The sequence below is a fragment of the Eublepharis macularius genome, chromosome 7 (genome assembly GCF_028583425.1).
Source record: "Eublepharis macularius isolate TG4126 chromosome 7, MPM_Emac_v1.0, whole genome shotgun sequence".
NCBI classification, from domain to species: domain Eukaryota; kingdom Metazoa; phylum Chordata; class Lepidosauria; order Squamata; family Eublepharidae; genus Eublepharis; species Eublepharis macularius.
Window position 1 is genome coordinate 16,858,336 of NC_072796.1, and position 11,063 is coordinate 16,869,398.

An 11,063-nucleotide genomic window follows, 5' to 3' on the forward strand; every position below is an offset into this window, starting at 1 on the left:
TGTGAAAATACACTCATGTAAAGAACAGTTTTTGTTGGTTTGTTTTTACCATGCGTTGATGAAAGCTAGCCAGTGGTGACAATCTGAATGGAAACCTGCTTTGTGAATAGGTTCCACATCTGTCTTCCTTCATACACAGATGTTGAATGGCTTTTTAAAAAAGGCATGATAAAACCATTCAGAAGCAGAGATGCAACTCGTAAAAAGTTGCTGTGTAGCAGTGAAAGGGCCTTCTGAATTTATGCCGTGCAGACTGTGTTTCTGTAAGTGCCCCATTGGTAATGGATGTTAATTGGCAACGTGAAAGGTTGCCCAGTATCAATCCCTCTGTTTCGTTTTGTCTTCCTCTGGGTCAGTTGCGGAACAATATTCCGTGTTACCTCACCGACATCTCCTGCGGCCTCCCCTGCGATCGGATGTTGAAATGCGGCATGCACAAATGTAAAAGGATCTGCCACAAGGGGGAATGCCTTATAGACGAAGAGTGCAGGCAGCCGTGTACTATTCTTCGGCTTCATTGCAATCATCCGTGCATGTCTCCGTGCCATCCGTCTTTACCTTGTCCTACGACATCTTGCAGTGCAAAGGTAGGTGTCTTGCAAGAGTCAGCCTTTGACCTAAAACAAAACTGTCCCTGAAACCCCGTTCAGGCTCAGATATACTGGTAATATTTAATATTTTCATGAAACGTTACGTTTTGCTTGTGGCCCTGCAAGCTGTAAAAGCTAAATTTAAACTATCTTTATCCTAGAAGTTTCTGTAAGGCATATCCTACTATGTAATTCCCTTAGCGTCTATCCGACGACTCACATTGATGCTAGTGCGCCTACGCAGGGCGCACCAGCATAAAAGGGCACCGGGGAAGGCCGCCAATGGCTAGGTAGCTGGAGGAAGAGGGCGGCGCAGGAAGAGCGACGCGCTCAAGCCCCGGTGGAGCCCAGGCGACAGCGAGGCGCCCGTCCCCCTTGGAGCTCCACCGAGCCGCGCCACTCTCAGCGGGGCCAGGGCAGGCAAAATGCCCATCGCCCTCGGAGCCCTGCTGAGCCCTGCCGCGCTGCTCTCGGCGGGGCCCGGGCAGGTGAAGTGCCCGTCGCCCTCGGAGCCCTGCCGCGCCGCAGCACTCTTGACCTCCTGGGACCTTCTGCATGCCAAGCAGAGCAGATGCTCTAGTATGGAGCTACAGCATCTGACGAAGAGAACTGTGATTCTCAAAAGCTTATGCTACAATAAAGTTGGTTAGTGGTTACAATAAAGTTAAAGTTGCTACTGGATTCTTTTTGTAGTCCCAGAGTAAACTCTGTACAGGATTATATTGGGATACTCTTTCAGTCATCTCAGGAAGATGTCTGACACGTTATTTGAGTTGCTTCTACAATGCTACAGTAATCTACATTTCCATTCATATCATGTTTGTGATTCCAAACTTGGCCTTGGGTGCAATTTTTAGATTGCCTCGGCAACCACGGGCAATGCTTGTCTGTGGTTGCCTAGGCAACCTTAAAATGGCTGCTGAGGTCTCATGAGGCAGTCTTGTGAGATTTCAGTCCTCATTTACTACATTGTGAAACTTAAACATGGACAGTGGAAAGAAAGAAAGAGTGGGCAGGCATAAAGGTTTGCTTGCAGGAGAACAGTAGAGAAGAAAATGAAACAAGAGAGTTTTGTGGGCTGAAAGGAAATTCCCCCCTCCTTGAGTCTCAGGGGGTCCCCTTGTTGTCTACCTTTAAAAATGGTAAATCAGTTGCATTTGGGGGAATCAATACCTTCTGAAGTGTTTTCAGCAAATGTTTTGGTAAATTGGATTCCTGCCCTGTTTAGGCAAATGTTTTTTGTGAAAAAACAGGTTGAACTTCAGTGTGAATGTGGAAGAAGAAAGGAGGTTATGGTTTGTTCGGAAGCTTCTAGTACATATCAAAGGTATGCAGTGATAGTTTTCATTTTTTCCTTGAGTGTCTTCTATTCACTCATCAAATGTAATTTTGTTAGCTTTCTTCTCTGAATAGAATATGATAACATTTATTTCAACAGCGCTTTTGTTCATCTAGAAAAAATATGCTTCCTTGAACATTCATTGTGCACTGTGTATTAATGTGCTCTTCTCAAGCTGCTCATACAATGTAGCCCTACAATGTACACTTTCTTTACTGAGAAGTTCTCAGAGTTTCTCTCCTCGTCTCTTGCTATAAGAAGATTTGGCTCTGTGTTACTTGGCAATGTTTACTGGGCAAAGTAACAATGCCTTAAAACACTATTAAATAGAAAACATTTAAACTTAAATGTCATAAAGAAATATTTAGATGGGATATTTTTGTATTTCTAAAAAAATCCATATTTGGTTTCAGTCATGTTCAGATTCTTTGACTAACCTGACCAGAAAAACAAGATGACATTTTAATAGACACCACTTTAGTAATTTGGTATTGAGGCAACTAATAGTAGAACTGAGCGTCGTTTTTTTAATCTGATGGCAGAGGTCATACCAAAAGCTCATAAACAGGGTTTGCAACACTTATGGATAAAACCTTCTATGAAAAAGTGTAATTTATTTTCCAGCATCCCTAGTGGGAGGAAGTAGCTTATTCCAGAGTTGCAAATTTCTCTGAGGCTGATATTCTCCTTGTCCCTATTGTGCATCCCTCCGCTTCTTAGTTCCCTGATCATTTTCTGCAACCTCATTTAAATACCATTCATGTTCCATAAAATATTATTCCCTTTCAGAATAGCTGCAATTTCCATAGCCTCTAAGTTAACAGATCCACAATTTGGAGATTCAGTGGAGATTAGCAGATTGATTACCAAAAAGGAAATGAAGCACACCAGGTAATGAAACAATAGCTTAAATACAATCTAACCAGGGTGCTGACAAGAAGGGTTTATGAGCCTTTTCACTAAGCATTAGCTGTTAATAGTTGTTTGGGGCTTAAGAGCTTTCCTGGGCAGTTTCTAGCACAGAAGTTGTTCTCTTTAATCATTCACTGTTGCTGGCCGTTCTAGTGCCTGTGTGCTTACGGATTTTTCTGTAGTCTCCTGTAGAAGGTTAGGAAAGCAGATTCAAGGAGAACGGAACCATCTCAGTCTGAATAGTATTAAATACTGCGATGGGGAAAATGTGTAATGTGCCAAGTTGTTTTATGGGACATAATTGTCAGCCTTCACTTTTGCTGGAAAGAATTTTTTAAGGGGGTGGGATAGCAGTGTTCAGAGAAACGCAATTGCTTTCTGCCCTTTTGCAATCCACATTTTTTGTTTATCTAGGTTGCAGTGTGATGAAGAATGTTTGGCACTTGAAAGGAACCGGTAGGCAGTGCTCTTTATAATTTATTTTTAATAGGACCACAACTTAAATGTCTGCTTTTTAGATTGCATTGAAAATAACTGTATAGAAGCAGATTACTAGGAGAGAGTAGAGCTAGGACGCACTGTAGTTTCCAGGTTGTGTAAATGATAGAAGTTTATTTGACATAATCTTGAATTTGTTATTATTGACATAATCTTGCTTCAAATATCAACCCACACCTTTGAGCAGTTGTGATTTTATTGTTATGCCTGTGGTTTTATTGTTGTTTTGTTTTTATTGTTATGCCTTTGTTTTTGTTTTTGTTTTTGCGTGGAGGGTGGGCTATACATTTAACAATAACAACAACAACAACAATAAAAACTGCAGCTTTCTGATATAACACCTACAGAACTGCAAAAGACGGCGTTACTTGGAACAGCGTACATTTTACACCAGTACCTGGCTGATACTTAGGTCTCTGGTGGAGACTTGTATCAGCTCAGCAAGGCCAATCAGTGATCACATATGATCTTTATTTATTATTGATTGTGTTGTGTGAGATGATGATGATAAAAAGGTTCAGAATAAAGCAGCACAAGAGCTATTTCAGGAAGAACATAAGAGAAGAAAATGACATGGAGGTGGGGCAGGGCCGTCTTGTACAGCATATAGAAAGGCCTTAAAAGTATTTGCCTGCTGTCATAAGATGTATTGTAATCTGGTTGGGTTAAAGTAGAGATAAAAGGTCTTGTGAACCTTTAAATGTTTTCAATCAGGCGGTTTGCTGAGGCTCTCCATATCGATGACAGCTCTGACCCCTTTAACGTTCGCTCCTCTGCACCCAAGTACAGTGATACCCTGAAAGAGGATGGGAGGTATGTAGAGTCACACGGTTGCTTAGAAGTTTGTGTGTGCTTCAGCGAGCACAGAGTGTTCCCCTGTAAGTGGCCTTTCCTATTGATTTCAGAGTGAGGAGCTGATGGTTGGAGAATTCTTCTGGATGTTAATTTAGCTATTGTTGGAGCTCGCGTGCAGAACAATTTTGGCACCAAGATAATACTGTGCTGAAATAGTAAAAGCTTGAGACTTTTTGACAAGCTTGAATTATGCAGGGGAAAATGCTTATTAGTGTGTTTCAAATGTTATCACATACAGGAGCCTTTATTGGTAGTGAATTATATTCTTCATAATTTCAGAAAGGATTTAAAGTTTGTCAGTGAAACTGAGAAAGAAATGAAAGCCCTTGTGGAAGCTGTAAATAAGGTTCGTAACAGACACCTATTTATTCCCAAGTAAATTAATATTAAAAGCTGTGAATGGTTCTTTTTTTAAAAAAAGTAATGCTGTTTTTTTTTTTTACAATTTTTGTTCAGATGATGGAGGAAGAACCACCTAAATGTGGATAATTAAAATAAAAGCTTATATCAGCGTCATTGTCATAAATGGTTTTGACACCGGTTTTATTGTTAGGGTTAATGATGTTGACCCAAAGATACGATATTTGCTTGTTGGTTGCCGTCCTGGTCAACTGTGTGTAGTTCTTCCTGCTTTACCAAGTACACTTGTACACAATAGAAGCTTGGAATAGAAATTACAGGCTGGATCCGATACTAGTGTCAGTGGAGCGGAGCTGATGGAGCCAGATTTCCTTGCCTGCCCACTTCTGCTGCAGCCTGCTTAGTCGCCTTCCTGTTCTGCTCTGGGTGGTGGCAGTAGGGATCAAAGGGCCCTCAGGAGAAAAGTGTGGGAAGGCATTGGGCAGGGGAAATGGGCAGAAATCGCCATCCTCTTCTTGATCAACCCGAGTGCTGTTCCACTGATGCCTTGACTCTGGTAGAATGGCACCTTTGGATCTAACCCAGCATCGTGTAATTTTTGCCACCTCTCATAAGGTTAACACGTCTCTCTTGGCCTAATACAGAGCAAGCATACGAAGAAGAGCCATTGCTTCCCACCCATGAACAGAGAACATCGCCGAATCATCCATGAGCTTGCTCAGGCTTACGGCATTGAGAGTGTGAGCTATGATAACGAACCAAAGCGCAATGTTGTTATCAGTGCGGTGAAGTATGTTGTTCCATTTTCTCGTTATAAGTGGCAAAAATAATCACCTTTGAATAACTGCTGTAATTTTTGTATTTGCTGTGTTTCAGCCAGTTTTACGTTTACACTGAACAAACACCCGGCCATCCTTTGAGTATTAGACATTTTTTAAAATAGTGTTCTGCATTGGAATGGAAAACTGTATTGGAATGAGAGCTTCCATTGAATACCCTGCCCATTTTATTCAGTTCCTATATTGTATTTTTACATATAAAAACGTAAAAGGTACTCTGCTTGATCAGACCAATGGTCCATCTAGTTCAGCATCTTGTTTCACAGAGTAGCCAACCAGTTGCCCTGGAGGGTCAACTAACAGGGCACAGGTGCCAAGACCTTCCTCTGATGTTGCCACTTAGCTTGTGGACATGGAGGTTCCCTTGAGTCATTCATTGCAGGTAGTAGACATAACGCGTTTACCCTCTTTGAATCTTTTTAGTCCCCTTTTAAAGTCATCTGTGCTAATGGCTGTCTCTACGTTTTCTGGCAATTAATTCCAAAATTTAGTACCTCATTGAGTGAAGGAAGTACTGTCTCTTGTTTGTCCTGAATCTGTTGTCCATCAGCTTGCCTATGAGTTCTAGTATTGTGGGAAAGGGAAAAAAGTTCTATCAGCTTTCTTTAGCCCATGAATTATCTGATAAACTGCTGTCAGTCCCACTCTTAGTTGTCTCTTTTCTAAATTGCAAAGCCCCAGATTCTTTAGCCTTTCCTTATAGGAAAGGTGCTTCCAATCCTGAACGATCTTGGTTGTCCTCTTCTGCACTTTTTGATGTACAGCAAATGTACACAATATTCCAAGTGTGCCTCTACCATAGAATCCACAAGGACATTACAATATAGTCCATTTTATTTTCAGTCCTTTCTTAATAAATCCCCATGGAGTTTGCCTGTTCCACTTCTGCCACACTCCACTTAGTCAACACTTGCATTGATCTATGCTCTACAGCACCAAGATCTCCGTCTCAGTCACCAGTGGTTCAGACCGCATCAGCATATATTTAAACTTACTAATTTTTGTTCCACTGTGAATCGCCTTACACTTCCCTACCTTGAATGTCGTTTGCCACATTGCCTCCTCACCTGATTTAGAGAGATCCTTCTGGAGTGCTTCAAAATCAGCCTTGATCTTTGGTCTCATCTGCAATAATTTGGTCTCTTCTGCAAACTTGGCTGCTGCACTGCTCGCCTCCAGTGCCGGACTATTTCCAAACAAATAACACTGATTCCAATAGAGATCCTTGTGAGACCCTGCTTCTTATTCCCTTCTATTGTGAGAAATGTTCATCTACTCCTACTCTCTGCTTCCTGTTTAACCCATTTTTAATCTCTACGAGGACCTGTCCTCTTATCCCATGATTGCTAAATTTGCTCAGGATTGAGGTATTTTGTCAAAAGCGTCGTGAACATTGTATTGTAATAGTTTGTATTATAAGCTACATTTTCATATACAATGGTGGTGCTCTATGTGAGTCCTGAGGACTGTCCCAGCTCTTCTCTCTGCTTCGGAGTTAAGGGATTTTGTACAATTGTGTGTCTTCATATCAAAAAGACTGTTTTCTGTCCTTCAATTTTACACTTAATGGAGGCTTTTTTTGTCGTTTAATTTCTCTGTATAACACAAACCCTCATTCGTATTTCCAAATGATGCATGGTATTAATTGAAACCATTGTCCAAAATTGTGAATTTCTTGTGCGAAGAGGGAATGAGAGAGACAATCAGAGACTGACGCTAAGGAGAAAAGCAAACTGCTTATTTCCAAATTCGAATAAGCTACGTGGGCACAAGGAGATATGCCTTTCATTGCAGTCATGCAGACATCGTAGGACAAATCTCACTGTTATTATTACTTCCTTTCTCCAGAGGGAAATCAGTTTGTCCGACAGTTACTCTGACATCTGTGCTTACCAAGGAGAAGCAAAGCAGACCTCCCCCACCTATTCCCCATCACAAACAGTCAGAAAAGTAAGTACTGTTCCATTCAAGTATTCTTGTTAAACTTGGCCTTTTGTAGAAAGGGAACTGCCATGGTATATTTACTAGTGGTGCCACCTGAATCTACTGTTGATGAATTCATGTGTAAGTTGTTTGTTATATTGTCTACATGAATATATTCCAGAATGCACGTCATATGGTAGTCGTCCTGTGAGTCAAATCTAGGAGCAATATTTTTTGGAATGCGGTTGATCTGGAGGGATGATCTGTCGTTTGGATCCAAGTGATTTTGAATGAGTGGTGTGCAGGGTTTTTCATGTGATCTCTCTAGCATTGGATTGTGATCTCAGTCAATTAGGGGGGAATAAAAGAGAACTCCTAAATATTGGCTGAACAGTACAGAAATGTATTTTTGAGGGTTGGAAGGCATTCCCAACGGCATTAGGAAAGAATGGGAAACTTCAGTAGAAATCAATTTCAGGTGGGTAGCCGTACTGATCTGCAGTAAAAGAGCAAGATTTGGGTCCAATAGCACCTTGAAGAGCAACCAGATTTCCAGAGCGTGAGCTTTCGAGAGTCAAAGCTCCCTTCATCAGAAGGGACTCTTTAAAAGCTCATATCCTGGAAATCTAGTTGGTCTTTGAGGAGCAACTGGACCTGAATCTTGCTCTTCACTAGAAATCAGTTTTACATACTTGTTTTCAATCTATGGAGTTTAACCTTTTCCTGGAGTTTTGCTAGTTGTAATTATGCTTGGTTATCTCTCAGTTGCTAAACTGAGCTTATCATATGCTTATCATATGATGGATAGTCACTGTAGCAGTACTTACCACCTGTTTTGTGGTACTGTTCTTCAAATTCTGGCATTTTTGTGAACTGTGATCACACAATCAGCAGTAAAGGAAGGCCCTCCCATTGGTATTAATTGCCCCCCGAAAGAGGTGCGTTCCTATATATGACATTCTTGTCCCTGAGACAATGTATTCTCAGGTAAGGCCAAGTCTGTTTTTTATACAAAAAAAACCATCTAATTTTCTATAACATTCATAATGTTTTATTGTATTCATTTCAGGCATGGAAATAACAACGTAGAGCGAGGCTTCAAAGAGGAGCCAGTGATTGACTACTTTGATGTACAGGACTGACGTAATGAATTATGCTTTTGAAGAGTGGAAGTGGAGCTGCTGGTGTGGTCAGGACCATTTTCATCAAAGAGCATTCATCAAAGAGCATTCTACTGAATTGTATTCAGAGTTCATCATGGAAACAGTGGATGGAAACAGATTGTTCATCAAAATATAACCTTTCTTGTAACAATAAATAAATCTAATCAATTTTGTGAAACAGCCCATTTGCTAGTGGGAGGCAGCGAGAGTGACATGTACAAGCATAAGTGTGACTTTCTAAGAACTTTGAGTAGTTCATAACTACTAGAAATTAAGAAAACAGTATATCCTTTCTTTTCCTTTTATTCCCTTAGAAGCTTACTGGTTTTAGTTATCCTACTTTCTGCTGCATAGCACAAGTGGATTCTTATCTGGGTGACGATGCTACTTGTTCTGATGCAAGACTGAATAAAATTAACAACTTTCCGTTGAAAGATACAAGTCCATGAATTATTATTGAGGAAGGCGGGAGGTAGGGTTAAGATTTATATTGACAGATCCAGTTCAAATTCAGCTTTTAAAGTGACAAGGTATTGTCTCCTGGCAGTTGCAGCCTCATGCAATTTGTCTACTATACGTTCAGATCTTGGTTTGTACCAACACTTTCTAATATTGAGTTGCTTCTGCTGCAAATCCTCCTTCCTTTGGCAACATTGGAAAAGCCTTGCTTTTTGTCATTCCCAGGTATGATCTTGGGAGTTTAACTGAAGATTTTAAAATGGAAAACTGTTTCTCTTGGGTTTATTCTTCAGTTCAGCTAGCAGTGTAGCATTAAGGATGTGCTTGCCTTGTGGTGGTAAAATATACATTGCATTTGTAGCAGTTCTTTCTCATAAGAAAGAAAACGTGTTTGTGTGTGTCAGGCTGCCACTGAACTTGCCTGTTGCACTTCCATTGAAATCTAAACCTTATTTTGCCAGTGTCGCTTCTGGCCCCTCAGGATGTGTCAGACTGCTGCCTGCCTTTCCTACTGTAAGCATCAAATAGACGCCACACTCTAGACCATAGGCTCTTTGTGAGCGGCTTCTGAGGTTACAGCTCTTTTGTGGGAGTTCTCACACAGTCATTCCTTGCAGATAATGTAATTTAGGAAGGAAGTTTAGATGAAGACACTGGTGGAGTTAATCATGCTTATTTTATTGCAGTTGAACCTTGCCTTTCCATACCAATGCCTAAGGCAGCACTTTGTAGGAATGCAAGAAAATTTGAAGTGAGCTGACGTATCTCTGTATGCAAGTGCAGATGCAAGTGGAAGTTCTAGGTGTGTTATGGCATTGAGATGTGAATGAGCGATCTTATTAAAAATAGAGACGCAAGAGGGCAGACCCACGGTCTTCTTAGCAGAATCTTTAGGTTTGCTAAACACAGACACTGCTAGAGACTAGTCAGTGTGTCCTGTCTGCATCTGAAATTATGCACTTTCCCACAATTTAGTTCACTGTCATTTGTGTACAAAAATGTACTATCCCCGTGACAGTGTAACCTAGCATTCTTGTTATATAAGCTTTTTCTCCATTGATTTGGATAGGGTTTGTGCATCCACATCTACTGACACATACGACTGCAAGGGGTGCTTGACACATTTTAGCGTGAGGCTGTCTCTTGATCCGGGCCCATATTTTCTAGTACGTGGTGGGTTTTTATTTTTGTAGATGGTCATTTTAAAGTGATTGGTCCTAACGTTGCTCAGTGGAAAGTGTCCCATCTGCATTAAAGAGTTAAACATATGCTTTCAGTTGCTGTTTTGCACATATTGGTGTGTTTTACTGGGAGCTGAACTTGTAGCTGTTGTTTGGAAATCACCTGTTTTCTTGGTGAAGAAAATATCCTTTATTCCCTTCTGGTTTGGTTTCCAATGTTTGATAACCTAAATGGAGAGGAGAAAGTATTTTTTGTGCTCACTAACAAGGTACTTCGATTTGTTCATGCAGACAGCACGAGTGGAACTTTGGACCGAAGGTTTAGTAATATATTAAAAACTCCTCTGATTATTCAGTGCTGTGTGTGCATCGATCTGTGTGTAATCTAAACTTCGTGAAAACTGCTATGGAGACCACTCCTTATGCCATTTTTCATGATGTACTTCATGATGAAGTGAAATAATAGATTTGGTTATTTTTTCATACGTTATTTGTGGAATTTATCTATACCCATGAGCACACACACTTGCCTGCTTGCTTTCAAGTTCAGTGGTGTAATAAACTACAAAACTACTATATAAATCTGTAATAAAGTTAAAATTGCTATTTTTGCATTTACTTAATAGATTTTTGTGACTCATACATACAAATGCAGAGGCTGCTGAAAAGCCGGAGGAAGCCAACGATGAGATAAATGAGAAGGTCTTCATATCTTTGATGGATGTCATGACCTGTATTATTAAAACATAATCAAATATTTTAAATCCTTTGTCAGTGCTTTTATTCTAAAAGTGACTTACCTGTGCTTCGGTATCTGAAGGACTGTCTTCTCCCATACTTTCCTGCCCAGGAGTTAAGATCACAAGGTGAGGCCCTCCTAAACTGTTCCATCAACCAAAGAAGCTCATCCGATGAGTACGCAAGAGAGGGCCTGTTTTGGTGGA

General features: G+C 40.6%; 1 protein-coding gene across 2 annotated transcripts in view; it reads left to right on the forward strand.

Annotated features, from left to right (window-relative positions):
- Positions 1-10,883, forward strand: part of NFX1 (nuclear transcription factor, X-box binding 1) — a 43,280-nt gene extending 32,397 nt beyond the window's left edge. The window contains exons 16-24 of one of the 2 annotated variants that reach the window (XM_054984342.1): positions 357-587; positions 1,844-1,917; positions 2,719-2,820; positions 3,256-3,297; positions 4,054-4,152; positions 4,474-4,540; positions 5,199-5,344; positions 7,242-7,343; positions 8,386-10,883. In XM_054984342.1, the coding sequence (XP_054840317.1) occupies positions 357-587; positions 1,844-1,917; positions 2,719-2,820; positions 3,256-3,297; positions 4,054-4,152; positions 4,474-4,540; positions 5,199-5,344; positions 7,242-7,343; positions 8,386-8,458 (936 nt within the window). In that variant the 3' untranslated portion in view covers positions 8,459-10,883. The remainder of the gene's footprint in view (positions 1-356; positions 588-1,843; positions 1,918-2,718; positions 2,821-3,255; positions 3,298-4,053; positions 4,153-4,473; positions 4,541-5,198; positions 5,345-7,241; positions 7,344-8,385) is intronic. The other variant, XM_054984344.1, reaches the window with a different exon arrangement.
- Positions 10,884-11,063: the final 180 nt, after the last annotated feature.